At 34.3% G+C, this 17,412-nt stretch overlaps 1 protein-coding gene and 1 long non-coding RNA gene across 20 annotated transcripts in view; one reads left to right on the forward strand and one right to left on the reverse strand.

Annotated features, from left to right (window-relative positions):
• GPC5 (glypican 5) overlaps nt 1-17,412 on the reverse strand; it is a 676,292-nt gene that overhangs the window by 280,171 nt on the left and 378,709 nt on the right. For 2 of the 19 annotated variants that reach the window (XM_040653898.2, XM_015274655.4), the window contains one exon: nt 2,703-2,756. The exons of 15 other annotated variants lie outside the window; for them this stretch is intronic. In XM_040653898.2, coding sequence (XP_040509832.1) covers nt 2,703-2,756 — 54 coding nt within the window. Of the gene's footprint in view, nt 1-1,494; nt 1,628-2,702; nt 2,757-17,412 lie in introns of those variants that run through there. 2 more of the 19 variants (XM_040653903.2, XM_040653870.2) reach the window with 2 other exon arrangements.
• LOC121107792 lies at nt 7,820-17,031 on the forward strand. Its single transcript, XR_005842202.1, has 3 exons — nt 7,820-8,057; nt 13,456-13,669; nt 13,751-17,031. It is a non-coding gene; the product is annotated as an uncharacterized LOC121107792 (long non-coding RNA).

Genomic DNA, 17,412 nt, shown 5'->3' on the forward strand with positions numbered 1-17,412 from the left:
CCTCTGCTCCTGTCACTACACATGTGCTTTGGTAGTCAGATAGTGGGAAGCATAACTGACAATGAATTTTAACATGAGATCTTATTTAAAGAACACATGTTGAATGGTGTAGAAGGCAATTAATTGCAGTGAACTTCTGACTCCAAAGAACATGAACCACTTCAATCTTTCCCATTACAGATGAGATTACTTCTGTTATGAAACAAAGAACAAATCTCTTCAATTACTTGAAACCCATTAATTCTAACGGCATTATTAATATCTGTCCTTTTCTGTTAAAGCAAGTGCTCCCAATAATCATTTGAGGTGCTAAAAATAATATAAATCCCTTTTAAAAGGAACATGACTGAGATAAAATCCACACTGAAGGAAGATGCTGGATAAAAATGTGTTTGATATTCTTTCTCCCATTATGTGTTCTACCACATTTTGCAGCATCAATAACTTAAGAATATATCAGTAAATCCATTACTCTGGGTTGCCTGTCAGTATTGTATTAGATGAACACGAATCTTGCATTTGTTTTCCAGACATTGTTGGATGTGTGACTGTTACAAAGAAAATTCATGTTGATTATTTTCTTAATAGATGTGTATTTAAAAAAAGAGTCAAATTTCACAGGATAAATAATTTATAAAACTTACCCCTTATCCATTTGCTTTGCCCCCTTTTTTTTTATTGCCATTTTCCTCCTTGTAATTTTGTAATGTTTAGTATTTTCACCCCAAATATTTTTCCTCCACAGATACTGGTCTTCTAATTCTACATTCTGTCATACACTTTTTTGTATAGTTTATCTATTTGCGTTCTTTCTTCGGTCATCTCAGGTCACTACTTCAGACCTGCTTCACCCCAACTGCAAGGAACTGCAGAAGCCTTCCCACCTTACTGGATACTTTTACACTTCCAAATGAAACAGAGACATGGTCTGTTTTCCATCTCTAGCACCAAATAAACGGCATAACTGGATCACACTCACACTACACCCAATTCTAGCTGTTGTATTAATTCCCTCAGATTTATCTTATAATTTGAACTTAAGTTTTTCTGTTCAAAATGACAGGATTAATTTGAGTTTGAAACCTCTGAACACAGCATTTTCACAGCAAGAAACTGAAGAAGAAGGTGAAAAGCTACAGGATCATTTCAAAGTGCAAATCTTGCATGCACAGCATTGAGCACCTTGGCAGGATGTACCTCAGCCAGGAGCTTGTCTTACCTCTGCATTCTACTACAACACTGCCTAAGGGATGTCTTACACAGTCCCTGCCCCAGCTGTGCCTGAGTGGGGTTCTGAAGAGTATGGCAATTACTTGCTTTCTAATCCTCTTTTGAAACATAGATCTATTCTATGAATCCATACAGTTTCAGAGAGAGAGAGAGAGAGATGTACATATATATATATATATATATATTTCAGAAGAGTAACCTGAGGTTCTTTCTTCTAAATTGCTGTAAGATTTATCCTCATAAAGATACATCAGTTACAAGATAAAATATCTGTCCTGGAGGAGAAGATAGAACAACTCTTGAAAACATATAGGAAGACGTTCAACAACTGTCAGCACTTCCTCTGATTTGCACTTTCTCTGGAAGTAGATGGCTCCAAACTGAGCTCGAATTCTGTCTGTGAGATAAGAGCCTGACTCATCATTCTATTCAGGCAAAGTGCAATCTGGTCAATTTTATAACTCACACAACAATGCATTCTCCTTAGCTGTCCTCACACACACACAAATAAAAATAAAAATTAAAATTAAGCACTGTTAGATAGGAATTAAGAAAAAGTAGTACAATAAACAAATAGCTAAAATCTATAACATATCACCTTACAGAGCTAATTGTATCCCAGTTTCATATTTAAATCATATTAACTTTTGAACCTCTAAACTCCAAATTGTTACACTATTGAGGGTTTACTCAACACTGTTAGCATACCAAAAATATTGAGCTGTGGATTCAATACCTGAGAAAGTCACTTCTACTAAAGGGACAAGTGTTCATGCTGTCTTTTACATGGCTTAAACAACACAAATAGAACAACTATACTTTTTTTTTTTTTTTCTGGTCAAGTAAACATATAAACAATATTGATATTAAATATTTCTCTAAATCTCTCTGAAGCATCATGTTTACTGATTTTCATGTTTTTCAAGAACAGACAGCAAGGATGGTGTGCTTTTACTGAGATCTGTAAAGCGCATATATAATTCTGTAAATACAGATGATAATCCTGGAATTCCAATGGAATACCTTACTTCTCTACCACATTCCTCTGTGCAAAATCAAAGCTGAAAATGCTATATAATTATACCAATGAAAACATCATTGAATGCTGGCATTTGCACAGTCTGATAGTTTTGGTTGTTCTTTAAACAAAATCATTCCCATATCAGGTGGCCAGAAATATGTACAAAAAATATGTTGTATTTAATGACAGGAGTCTCTTTTTCTTTTCTAGGTTTTGCTTTTGTGCCTTGTTCTAAGGCTAATATACCTAAATATTTTAATTGAAATGTACAAAAGAATTACTAGGATGGAAAATATTTTTTTCATAATTTCAACTTGCACAGCATATCTGCTTTATTAATAGGTGAGTAGTTATTACAAAATATGTTTATCTTTACTTGGAATTAAGTTTTTATTTATAAATGAGACTCATAGCAAGTTAAATTTACGTAAATAAAGGATGACATACTCACCAAGGCACTCTCAATGATATTTGAAGAGTCATGGTGGTCAGAAGTCCCAGGCAACTGGAAAAAAGGCAATATTGCACCCATTTTTAAGAAAGGTAGAAAGGATGACCCAGGGAACTACTGAGCTGTTAACTTCAAGTCAATGCCTAACCCCAGGGAATATCATGGATCAGATTCTTCCGGTAGCTATGCCGAGGCAAATGGAAGAGAGAGAGATGATACAGGATAATCAGGATGGCTTCACCAAGGGTAGGTCTTGCCTGACAACCCTAGCGGCCTTCTGTGGCAGCATAATTACATTAGCGGACAAGGGAAACCCCCTATGTCTACCTGGATTTCAGTAAAGCCTTTTTGACACAGTCCCCTATTCTTATTTCCAAACTCGAAAGATATGGATTCAATAAGTGGACTATTCAATGAACAAGGAACTGGTTACAAGGTCATGTCCAAAGACTGGTGGTCAGTGGCTCAATGTCTGAAAGGAGATCAGTGACAAGTTGTGTCCCACTGGGGTTTGCACTAGGATCAGTACTCTTTTATATCTTCATAAATGACAGTGACAGTGGAATCAAGTGCACCCTCAGGAAGTTCGCAGATGACACCAAGATGTGTAGTGGGGTCAACACACCAGAGGGATGAGATGCCATCCAGATGGACCTAGGCAGGCTGGAGCAGTGGGCACAGGAGAATCTCATTAGGTTCAACAAATCCAAATGCGAGGTCTTGTACCTGGGTCATGACAATCCCCCCATAACAGTACAAGCTGAGAGATGAAGGGATTGAGCACAGCCCTTACAAAAAGTACTTGGGGTACTGGTGGATGGGAAGCTGGACATGAGCCAGCAATGTGCCCTCACAGTCCAGAAAGCCAACCAGATCCTGGGCTGCATGAGAAGAAATGTGGCCAGCAGGTCAAGGGAGGTGATCCTTCCCTAGTGCACAGTACTCTGCACTGGTGGGAGTACTGTGTCCAGATGTAGAATCCTCAGTACAGAAGAAATGTGGACCTGTTGGAGTACCTCCAGAGAACAACCACAAAAGTGATCGACGGGATGGAATACATTCTTAATGAAGATAGGCCAAGAGAGCTGAGTTTGCTCAGTCTAGAGAACAAAAGGATCTAGGGAGACCTGATTATCAGTCTTTCAGTATTTAAAGGGTGTCTGTGAGAAAGAAGAGTACAGAATCTTTAGTGGAGACTGTTGTGATAGGATAAGGAGAAATGTTTTCAAACTAAAAGAGGGTAGATTTAGTTTAGATATAAGGAAAAAGTCTTTTACAATGAGAGTGGTGAGGCACTAGAAGAAGCTGCCCAGAGAGGTGGTGGATGTTCCATCCAGGAAGACATTCAAGGTCCAGATGGGCTGGACTCTGATAAACCTGATCTAGTTGTAGATGTCCCTTTTTACTGCAGGTTACTTGGACTAGATAACATTTAAGAGTCCTTTCCAACTCGTAGTATCCTATGATTCTACGATTCTATTCTATGGTTGATATATGCCTTCCTAAACAGAACTAGCCACACTTTTCTTCTTGTTTGCTGCATCAACACAGAGCAGATTATTTTTGAAAGGCACAGTTTAATACAGCCATAGAAGCTGCAGAGACATAAATAAACATAAATCCATTTCATGAGAAGCTAAACTTTGAATGAAGTTTGATTATACAGGTTCAACTATAAAAACTAGAAAATGTTGGGATTCTTTTGTTACTTTTTTCTTATATATTTTTTAAATAATGTAACTAGGAAAAATGCATGCATTATAGTAATAAGCATTTTTAAAATTATAGTAGCAAACATACTGAACCACCTTCTCTTTGGCTGTATGTTTATATTTGCAGTATATTGAACACTGAGCTTGAAGCATATTCAGAAAGTTACAGAAAGTTTCTCAGTACAGTATAGTAGAATGGATGAAAGTATATGAATATGCAATTGATATCATAGATTAGATTGTATTTTCAGAGATTTCATATGCATATAACCATTCAGAATGCAACAATTCATAAAATGAAATACTGCTTCAGTGGTGTTTGGATTGATAAATTTTCGAAACTGTTTCCTGTAAATAGTGATAAACTGTTAATGCTATTTAATATTCTGAATTGCTAATTTCAATTTCTTTTCCAGTCCATAGAGTAATATTTTGTTTATTATTTGCTTCTTTGCACAACACTATTTTGGTTGATACCAGCAAAGTAATTTGAACAAGAATGAGGAAGACATGATATGCCTTATTATAATTCATTATAATAAATTACTGCTTATATAAATGCCTAAGATGCTGAAAATAATAATTGAAGAGTTATGCTTTTTTATTGCATTTATTTATTTATTTTAGGTAATGATTAAAATTCAGTGCAGAAATGGCAATGTTTAACACTCGGGTAATTATGACTATTATGCTAGCTCCATTGCTGTAGAAATACCATGAGAAATCGTAAGTAACAGAGTTTTAAACATTCTTGATACATATGAATTAAACTGAGGCAAGATTATTTAACAGACTATCCCATAAAACTGCCTTAAAAAAGATGAAATCTTCATATAATACCATTGTCATAGAGAATAAACTGTACACCACTGAAAATGTTAATGTTGACAGTTAATGGAAAGATAAGAATTAGTGTACTATATCTTCTACAATTGAGATGAATTAATTTAAAAATCAATGATGAAAACTAAGGTAATAAACTTGAAATGTAGTGGAAAATAGCTTTTTCTAATCAGAGATTTTATAAATTAGCATTTTCTGAGCAATTAGCAAACGACTATGAAGTTTAAAGATGTGAATGTAAAAGGCTACAAATATTTTTTTAATTTCTGAAATGAAGATTTATGCATTATGCCATAGTGGAAGCTAGTGAAAGTAAAATAACTCAGAAATAATTCAAGATTTTTGTGAGTGGGAAAAAATATTAAGAAATGTTGTAATGTGCTTGTAGAAGTGATAATAAACAGCTATCAGGATATGGGCACATCTTAAATTTGCAAATCTAAAAATGTGCAAGTCTCTAAGAAGAGCTTAGAATAACGTAGATTTCTGCTCAGTGCCAGATTCACTCCCTCTAGTCTCATTTACTTCCTCAGCTGAAGTGCCCTGTGTTCACCTGGGAAAGTTACTTATATGAATGCATAGACCTTTTGTTGTTGTTGCATAGTTTTCATTTCAGATAGGTCAGTTTCCAAGTCTAGATCTCTGCACAGCTACAAAAATGCCCACATTAACATAGACCTGATAAACTGATGAAGGTGCAGAAATAGGCAGTTGAAGGGAGAAGGGAATCATAGGACGAAATGGACACATTAACAGCACGTAACAGATGAAATTACTTGAAAGATCCATCAACACCACAAGAAATTAGGGAAGTCATTTAAGGTTGTAACTCAGATACCTACAGACTCATAATCTCAGCATTTTCCTGCTCAAAGTAAAAATTTAATATAGGTAACTAGGATAAAAGTCAATAAATAAATAAACTAAACATCTCACTGTTTGTATGAACTAAGAATTCTACTTTTAAGAAGATCTCCAAAAATTTTAGAGGCATTTTTTTAGATATGTCTACCAGCAGAAATCAGAATAAAAGACAATTATTTCCTTTGCATTTAAATCTATACCAGAGGATCTGCTCTATTCCTTCTTATTTTCATCTTAGTGTTTGAGCACATCTTGCTGCTTCATTCTAGAAAGAAGAAAGAATATGCATTTTACTCAGTTCACTGTAGTTTTGCTTGGGGAACTAGCTGTTAGCTTTCTACGTAGCTTGAGATTCCACTTCTCAGCTGAAACCCTTTCCTGTTAAAAAGATGCTAGATGCATTTTTTTTTTTTTTTTGTCATAGCATACTGAGCTTCTAGTAAGATATAATCATCTATCATGTATCAATACATAATCAAGACACTTGATTATACATCCTCTTCTTTTCTTCTTCCCTATAGGGGAAAGCTAGCTGTATACCAGGCAACAAAAAATTAATTATGGGTGTTCAATTTGCATTTCTAGTAAAACAACAGTAGTAAGGCCTAGTGTAGTAGCACCTGAGAGGTCAGCCAGGAAAAAAAAAAAAAAAAAAAAAAAGGCTATGCCAGACTGAAACTTTCTTTCGTGCTCTATTGCTAAGACAATACTTTGGTTCATACACCTATATCAAAGATCTCACATCACTATTATGTATGTGAAAAGCAGTGTGATGTGGAGGGCTAGAGGATTTTTATATTAGACATGGAAAATGTTTACTTTTTCCTGAAAGAATAAAAGTTAAGAAATTTCCTTAAAACTCCAGTGCACTAAAAGAGGTATGCAGCACAGGATAATATGTTCCCATTTTATGAACATTTCCACAGGATTCCACCACATTCAAGCTCATTCAAGCATATAGGAGAAAAAATTAAGGTTCACCCCTATTATTTCCTGACTTCCAAGGGCTTGATTTTGCATTTAATTCTTTTAATGTAATTTTTATATACTATATATTATAGAGGAAGTATCTGGATAAGAAACGACTATTTAATAACTATAGCACTGTAACTTGTTTGCATTCTCGTGTAAAATTAGAGTAGTTAAATTTAAAATTATTTTAATTACAAAAACAGGAACATCTTACCCTATCACTGAATTAAGTCCACTATTAATGAACAATTTAATTGATCAAATTATCATGCAAACACTAAAAAGTCTTGAATTTCAATGAAATAATGTTTCCTTTTAAATTGTCTTCTATTTTTCATACTTAAAAGACATATATTTTTAGCTTTTCCTAACTGATAGAGGATTTATGTAGGCACAAAGACATGGTAAATAAAAATGGATTTTCTCATGTACTGTTCTCAGAAACTAAGAAAGATACAAAATTTGATGAGAGCTGAAATAAAATAACAGTAAGGTCTGGGTTTTTTTTGGTTTTTGTTGTGTTTGTTGTTTTGTTTTGGTTTTGTTGTTGTTGTTGTTGTTTTTTGTTTGTTTGTTTTTTTCTATTAGTAAACCTGCAAGTTTTGTAGACACATTTGGGGCAATTTGGTTGCTCTTCCAACAGAAACTACAAAAATCACCTGACTTCTGGGTAGATGCTGTTATAGCAAAAGTGAACCAATAAGAAAAAGTAAGATCTTTACCAAAATCTCATGTTCAGCATGTTGTCCTGATTTTATCATTCTGTTATGTGAATGCAAGAAAGTCACTCACAGACTAGAGCAAGAAGTCGAGAACTAGTGGTAAGATGGGCTGCCTGTATTACCATGGATACATACAGATGGACACTTTGTGACCTCACCTAGTGAGACAGCCCCACAGCCTGGCTACCTAGTAGCTTCAACAAGCGTGAAACAACCACTCCCTAGAAACACAAGATTACAAGGTGAGTGTATCTAACCAGAAATATTTCTTTCTTATGCCTATAGATTATTACTTTTGTAACAAAACTGTGCTTCCAGTCCATGAAGTCTGGATGATGTAATTTAAGTCCCTGATCATCTAGAAACAGAATACTCAAAGGACAAAAAATAACCTGACAGAGTTATTCAGCAACCACTTTTGAGGGGCTTGCACTACTGTGATCAGTTATCAGCTGGGTTACTTCTATTCTAAATTTGGAGGAAGAGTGTATGACTGATATGAAGTCTGGGTGCCTTAGGGGAGAAAGTAACAGTAAGAACTGACCATACTTACTGTTCTAAACAGTAAGGGGATGGTATTATACATAAAAATGTGCATAAAATAAAGATTCTATAAAGAGCATGTGATCTAATTAAATTAATTTAATCTGTGAAACCCTATCTTGGAGGCACTGTGAATGAAAATGACAAAATGGGAAAACATGGTTCATAGCAAAGAAAAAACAAGAAGGCAAAATTTTCACTAAAATACTGTGACATACTTTAGAACTGAGGGCTCAGGACCATATCCTCTTTCATTTCTGAAACAAAAACAATAATAATAATAATAAAAAATTGTATAAAGCTCTCTGAATTTTAAGAAAGGAGAAGGATAGATTCTGATCTTAATTCTAATAATTTGTCATAAGTTGTGTTATTTTATTTATTCATAGCCTTTTAATTTACTGGTCTTTTGGTCTTTTTACTCTGCCTTCTGTTTTCTCTTCCACGGATGAATTATCTATTACTTGTGTGAGGAAATAATGTAGGATTTGATTCATGGATACTAAGGTCAAGGCTTCAATAAGAGAATCTCTAAAATTAAAAATCAGTTATGATGGTCTAGAACCTCAAGTACCAAACAGTCAATCAGATTTCACATTTAAGTAAAGGTCAAGATCTCTGGTATATATTTAAAATTGGCAGAGATATAATTTCTGTGGGGCATCTGGGGCAATTTCTGTGGAGACAGATAAATATAAGGTACAGTCCATAAGATATTTTTGAGTCAAATCACTCCAGTAATAATAAAAAAAAAAAGTAGTCACTGTCCTGAGGAAAACAAGAAGCAAGGAGTCAAGACTGAGGGGGGAAAAAAAGAAAAAAAAAAAAAAAAAAAAAAAAAGAATGGTATGAAGATTTTGGGAGCAAAATGTCAGTTGCATTAAATGGACATTTAACATTTTCTTCAGGAAGTCCAGAAGAATTCAGTACAACAGGAAAAAAAAAATTATAATTAAAAAAAAAAAAGAAGAAGTAACAATTGATTTCCTTTTTAGGTGTCCTTTATTCAGCTGCGTCCAGTGTTTACGAAATGGAAATGGAAATGTCAATGTGTACTTTAATTTAAGGTGTCAAACAAGGTTAACTACTTTATCTACTACACATCATGCGTGAAGTTTATTGATGTTTTAAACTCCAAGAAATTAGAATTTTTCAAATGAAGCTCTAGAAATAATAAAATGTTACAAATAACTGAAGTCAATAAATTCTCCTCATTGTCTTCCTTCAACATGTTCATATGAGTATGCATTAGAAGTAATAATTTATTTTGAAAGTTAAACACAGAAATCATAACTTGTTTTTATAAGATAGATTTTTCATTTTGAGTATTACATTCCTCTATAATCTTTTCATGGGATTATGATGGATCAAATGACTGTTCAGAGTAAGAATGGCAGAATTAGGTCCTATGAGATTTCCTGTGCTTTGCTGTTTCCTGAAGAGGAGTAGGGATTGCACTACTAAAATTTTTAAGCTAAGTAAAATTACTCATTTAATACATAGTTTAAGAAACTTCCACACTGGCATGAGGGCAGGCAAGATAACCTAAAGCCATATGTTTTTCATTTATCTAATTATATTTGTACTTTCAACTTGATCTATGTCAATGATATTACTTATTTTTAAAGGCAAGGAAATAAAATTCCTTAAATTACTGGAATGTATTAAAATTATTGTCTCAAAAAATAATCAATTTAATGAAGGATTTTACACACATACACACCTTTTTTATTATTATTATTATTTTCCATTTCCTTTTCTTTGTTGAGAGGGAAGTGGATATGATCACAGACCATTTGATAGGAGAAAGTAGGAACAGAAAAATTATACTGTGATTTATTTCAGGAAAAGGAAGTAAAACATCTCATTGTACACTGAAAATGAGCTATTTGAGATGATGAACAAAGTGAATTTCCTTGATGCCTCACATCAATAAAGAAATACCAAATGAAGTAACTTGATATACCATCCATTGTGCATATTTCCAGTATTCAGTACAGTATCTTTAATTTCCTTTTATCTTATGTGCTTCTGCAATATTCATAGCTCCTTTCTGAAATATAGCAGTATTCAAAATTTATTTGAAATGCTTTCTCTAAGTTTTTTTTTTTTTTTTTTTTTTTTTTTTTTAAATAAGTAATGCATCAAGAGGCCTTTAAAAGTATAAATATCCCACCAAATTGTCTGTGGTCCTGATGTCACTCATGTTTCTTCCGGATTATAGTTAAATGCATCTTGCAACCTGAGAAACCCACAAACAGGAAGTCTGTAAACCTAGATGACCTAAAATTCCTTTATTCTCACCTTCTCATTTGCTTTCTCTTATTTATTTACTTCCTTCATGTTACTTTTTTTTTCTTTCCCCTTTTTGGGGGGAGTTTTGTTGTCATTTTTGGGACTCCTGTATTTTTTGTCTCTGGTTGCACCTGATTTAACCTATAAAAACATGCATACCGCATAACAACATGCTTAAACCAGTTACATGTGACATGGTGTTGAAGGGAAGCATTTGTGGAACTGTTGTGAACTGAAGGGCATGAATTGCTGAACTCAGTGGTGTGGCTGAAGAGGTGGAATCTGTGCCCATGAGGAGCAAGAACTGTGTGCTTAATGAGAAGGGCTTCTTCGATAAATAACATCACAGTAAAAATGTACATAGATGCCAAAGTAGGAAAAGCTAACCCCAAATCAGTGTTGCTTTTAGTTTAATTTTCCTAATTCACCTTGGTCCAGCTCTGTTTTCTAAACAGTCACAGCAATTATACCTAACTAAAGGAGATTTGTATAATGCAGGTAGTAGACGTAGAATACAGCTTCTTAAAAAAAAAAAAAAAAAAAAAAAAAAAGTTCATTACAAAAACAAAAACAAAATAACAAGACAAACTTGGGTCTCAAACATACAACGTTTTTTTGGTTTTTTTTTTTTCAAGATGCTAATTGTGTTTGCACAGCTGCTTTGAATATCTGACTTTCTTTAGAAACCTATTCCTTTCTATTTCAGCCTTGATATTTATTGATCTTATTTTCACTGCTTTTTATTTATATTCCTTTTCTAGATTTGTGTTTCTAGTTTTCATTTCTCTCTGCCTGTTTATCTTGCTTGTTTGTTTTTGCACCTCTTTCCTAGGAGCTTTGCCATCCCCTGTAGCTTCTGCTGATTGTGCTTCTTACTTACTATTAAGTATTGCTTGAGGCAAGCATAATATCACTGGGCTGTGAGCCATCACAGAGATACTGCAGATGCACTCTCCCTCTCAGTCTGTTCTCCGCAAATACCCAAATTGGTTGGATCCAGGTTATGGAAGCTCTTTTCCATAGGTGCCCTGCTCCCACCTCCTACATCTGCATCTCTGATGTGTGATTCTCTCAGCCCCCATCTGAGATCCACTACCTCACAAAACCTTGTTCTCCAATGTCTGCCCTGTTTCTCCACCCAACAGGTGTTACTGAATTTCTTCAGTTCAGATTTCCAGTATAGAACTGCTCAAATAGGGAAGATGCAGAGACAGGGTCTTCGCTCAAGCTGTTCCACTTAAGGAAATGAGAAGAAAGAATAGGCTGGATCAAAGCAGAAAGAATAGGCTGATGGAAGGATCCATGAAAACCATACAAGGCTGAAAAAGAATGATCAACTAGTGTCACCAGTCCTCCCACGTGTTTACCTTCATATGTAAAAGGTGTAGATCTTATTTTTGGACAGTTTATGTTATGTCCTCATCCACTTGGATATAGTCAACAATATAAGCATAGGATCCATCTTGTCCCTATAATTATAAACTCATTATTACTATATTAGGTGTCCCTGACAATGGCAATGTAGTTGTATCTAGATGATTGTCTCTCTCCAATTTACAGGAGGGAGAGGAGGTTCTTTGATATATGTATACCCGATGTGAGATTAAGAAACAATGGTTCAAATGTTGGTCTGACCAGTTTATTACAAATCTTAATCAGGAAGATGGGGAAGGGGAGGACGGATGATTTAGGGTGATGGGGAAGGGAAGGCAGGTGATAGAAAAGCCACCATGCCACCATGATGGCATGGGGTAGAGGACAGTCACAGGACAGGCTATGCCAGGCTGAGTCCACCATGGGTCACAGGTCAGGCATGTCTGCCCTAGATAATCTTCAAAAATTAACTTGGAGATATATCATTGCATTAAAATTTGGCTACATGAATTTCCAGAAAGTCAGATTATGCTCTTTCAAATAGATTTTTAATGCAAGAAGATTCTGAGAACGTTAAAAAACTTTACCTCACAGTAAACTTAATAGAAATTTTCAGAGCTAACAATATCCCTAAATTTCAAGTTGGCTTTCCCTCTTAAAGGCATAGAGAATTTAATTTTGTTACTGAAATAGTAATATGCTAAAATGCTACTTAAGTCACTTTGTACTTGTTAATAGTTCATTAGTCTATGCAAAAGTATTTTAGGTACAGTTTATTTAGTATATTTCCAAAAGAAAAAGCCTAGTAATACATTGCAGAAAGAATAACAGGTGTTTTTGTTTTGTTTTTGTTTGATTATTTTCCAGGATTCTTTTTTAAGCGAGCACATGAAAAAGTAAAAGAGAATAAACAATTTCTGGTTACAGTTCTTGATGTTAATCTATTGTTCAAAATATTTGTATTCAGACTTGGAACACATCAGCCTTCTAATCAGAAACCTTTAAGACAAGCGAAGCACAAAATCACTTTGAATCTTGACAGTGTATCAGTACCAGATATTCCATGTAAATTATTTCTACACTTTGTATTAGAACAGTCTGAACATTCCCATCATTTGTTTCCTCTCCTTTGCATCTTACAACTATGGGAACTTTGCAGCATTTAGTACTTTAGTTAAAGGTAAATTTTTGAAAAGATCATACAGTTTAAGTGCAGGGAAGGGGAAGGTGTGTGAAACCCATTACTCCCTTGCTTCTTGCCCCTGATACTATCATTAGTGTAACTAGTGCTGTTTTATAAGTTATTATTCTCTAAAGTCATTCTCTGTAAGCAAGCTTGTCACATATCAGTACCTTTTACCCTCCTCATCACATCTTCAAGGTCCCTGGATACCAGGCTGACTTATTCCCTCTTTAACAACCTTGAAGGTCCCAGGCACCCGGCAAAACAAATTCTGGTGGCCCCATCACAGAAGAGGGAATTGTAACCACACATATGCGGAGTGCTGACTCTGAAGTCAAGCAGCTACAAATGCTAGGACTGAAACTGCTGCTGGATAGCAAAACCTGTGATTCCCCAATGGTTATAGGAATGCCTTCACTATCTTCTGCTTCCTCCACATATTGAGAGACTTGTATACCTGTAAGTGTTTCACATCTATTTTTTGTTTCTTTGTATTGTATGCCAAGTATTAAGTTTTGATAAATCTTTCTGTCTTTGTAGCATCAGATGAGAGAAAGGCAGAGAAATAGCTTAATGGGAAAGCAGAAAAAGAAAGGGAAAGCAGCAAGGGCCCAAAAGAATATCGGAAAAACAAACACATATGAGTACTTAGGAACAAGCAAGAGCTACCAGAAAGATGAGTAAAAGACAAAAAATATTTCTGAAGAAAACCAGCCACAGAGAAGAGTCAATTTTAAAAACTGTGATGAGAATCACTAAACATGTGAGAATTATTGTATCTTCTACATGCATTTTTCTATGTATTTATGTATTTATGTCATTCTAATCATCAATGTCTCTGGATTTTACTTCAAAATATGTAGGGAAAAGGAGTGCTGGAGTATTACTGAGATAATGCTGAAGTATTACTTCATACCAGTTCTGCGATTGATCATAGATATAACAACAAGCTCAGATCATCCACCAGGAATAAATTTCACAGAACAAGTGCTTTTAGAAATACAGATACGGAAAAAAATGAAAGAAAATCCATTATATTATTCTTCCAACAGGATATCCAAAATCTCCAAACTGGCATCAGACAGATTTTCACCTTTATGGTTAATTTCCTCTCATCTTACTTTCCTTTCTGTACTCTGACCTTACGAACCATATGGTTCCCTCCAGAATAATTCTGGCACTGTTCTTATTTTTGTTTTCTTTCCAATTTTAGCTACATGTGCCATTAGAGCACCTATTTAGAATCAATGCAGATTGATTAATATAATATTGTGCCTTCCAGAAAGAGGAAGAGAAAGAAAATGAACAAAATATGTGGGAGAGAGAAGTAGTGAGAGTAGAGTTGGAAACATCTGGCAATGTATGCATGTTCTGGAATTCAAACAGATTATTAAATCTGTAACTTAGTAACGTAATACATACGATTCTGAAGTACTTAGCATTGAGTGGTGACAAAATAAGATAGCCTTTTGCAAAGGGAATATAAAATCACTACTTGCTTTTAGTTTCAGTCTTATCCAAATTAACAGGCCAGTAAAGTTTTGATAATTTATGATCCAGTATGATATAAACACATGTCTTGTGTTAAAGTCATCTTTTCTACCATGACAACATACTGTATGTTTTGGAAGTTACCACTTATGAAAAAGTACCACATAGAGGCAAGAACTGCACTGGTAGTGTTTTGACTAAGCAAGCAGACATAAATCACATTATACCGGATAAAAAAATTGTTTATGATGAAAATATAGAAGGTTAGTGATTAGAAAAAGTAATTAGCAGAAAATAATGTAAGGAAGATTATCACCTAAGCAAAGACATTACTGCTGTTTGCCAGAGTATCAATTTCATAGCCTTTGCCCAGTCCTTCATTTGATAAATTTACAAATGTGTAATGAATTCCTTTAAAAGATTACCATGACAAACAACATTATAATGAAATTTTTTACACTGCTGCAGTTAATACTGCATCTGCAATTTTGCTTTAATTCCTAACTACAAAGATTCATAACTCTGTGGTAAAAGCACTCCAGAATGAAGCTTGGCATACCAAAGTTCAGTCATAAACGCTGTGTTTCAAATAGGAAGAAAAATGTGTTCAAGTTTAAAGTTCTGATACAAAAGTATGATATTGTAAAAGTTATTTTATTATTTTAACACTAAGAAACATGTCAAGATTGTGTGTGCCTTTTTCTAATGTTTTTGTGTGTGTGTTTGTTTTTTTTATAAAAAATAGATTTATCGTGATAAACTGATGGTATTTAAAATTTTTCAGAAATGTTTTGGTCCTGTACACATATCCACTACTTTGTCTGCAAGTATTCTGCAGTGATTTTTAGCCTACTAATTAAAGCCTCTATATACAAATGGTTTTGACTACAACACCATTAAGTTCTTATTGTATCTCTTTTTTTTTTTCAGTTATCCATGAAATATGATGAATAATGTTAAGTTCAGACAGAGATAAATGTGAGAAACTTTAGAAGGAATAATGGACTTTCAAAATTAATACTGTTTTTTTACCTTATTCACCCTCACAGAGCTGCTACAGTTTCATCAGAAAGTCACTCTACCATGAGTAACATAATGAACATAAATAATACCTTTGTTTTTCACAAAATGTATTGCAACTTTTCTATTGTGGACAATCAAAATGATGAGCACTTGTCTCTGCTAGTGAGAAAGCCTTGTATGGCTTTTATTTAAGCACTTACTACCACAGACCTGTTTCTCCTGAATGATTTCACATAAGCTCCAGGTTTCTTTCAACTCAGAGTCCTGAATCCTAAATGGCAGGCATTCATTTCTGTTGAGATGCCATCTCACGACACACTGGTTTTGATGTGGTAAAAAGACAACGGTAAATTTTATTTTGTTGGTGTTGTGATTACATTATTTTGACTTTGATGTGAGGAATGTGTATGGTTGGTGTAAGAAAGTTTGTGCAGATTGTAATGAATGTATATTTTAATGATTTATCCTCAACTAGTTTTAAATTGCACTTCTGCCAAACAAATAAGTGGCTTCATAATTATAATTTGGCTCCTCTTATTCACTGTATAAGAAAAAAAAAAAAAAAAAACATTATAAGCACCTCACAAATGCTGAAGAAGGGACATCACTTAGAGTAATTCTTAATTAAAAGCCACTCTCTATAAGTTTCCATTCAATGTATCACATTAAATTAACTGTTCGGAAATCACCAAAAAGAGAGAACATTAAAAAAAAAAAAAAAAAAAAAAGTTGTAAAATGCAAATTTTAAAATACACTGGGAGGATAAATGTCATTTTTAAATTGGATATCATTGCCTTTGCTAACAACAACATGAGATTTACAAGACTGAGAAAGAAAAAGGTAAATTAATTTTCACCATTTGTGTTGTTCATTGCCAAAGGCCAGTCTCTGCTGAGAGAGAGTATGTACCTACACCTGGTAGCATGTGAGTATGTTCACAACTACCTTCCCCAAAAGAAGCAAAGGAAAATGGCATTAAAAAAATCCAATGACACAATTTATTAGCAATAGGAGAAATATAGTTTTCCAAAGCAATTAGCTTTGCAGTGATAGCAAGAAGTAATACTGATCACAAGGTACATGAAACCAGAAAGAGTTAAACGTTTGCTGTAAAGAAAAAAAAAGGCAGCTTGCCAATTTTATCATCTCAGCAGAGCTACTACAGCAAAACAGCTACTATAGCAAAAGAGCTTCCTTTTTCCCACAGCAGCAGGAGATCTCCAGATGATTTTAAAATCTAGGATTAATTATTATATATCACTCTAGGCTATCTTTTCTGTTTATAACAAATGTAGTAGGGGCTGAAAGAAATCTTGCTGCTACTTAATGTTATAAGAGTTATCATTATTAATATGTAGATGGTACCATCTTAATAGAAAGAGATCAGTTATCTGTTAAGAGCTTAAGTAATACTCGCAAAAAGAGCCACTAAAATCTATTATAGCAACCAGTAAATGCGTATCCTGGCTCAGATCACTGTCCAGAAGTGTAAAGCTACTATAACTTCAAGTATTCCATTCTCCACTGAAGAATTAAGAAAATCACTACCAGTAGCAGGAAAGAAGGCAGTATGACAAGATAGTAGCGGGAACTCTTGACAGTAAGTGTGCTTGTCTACAAAATGGGAGGAATGAATACAAAGAATCCAATGCTACAAGAGTCTATAAACAAAGCACCCTGAAATCAA

The sequence above is a fragment of the Gallus gallus genome, chromosome 1 (genome assembly GCF_016699485.2).
Source record: "Gallus gallus isolate bGalGal1 chromosome 1, bGalGal1.mat.broiler.GRCg7b, whole genome shotgun sequence".
Taxonomy (NCBI): Eukaryota; Metazoa; Chordata; class Aves; order Galliformes; family Phasianidae; genus Gallus; species Gallus gallus.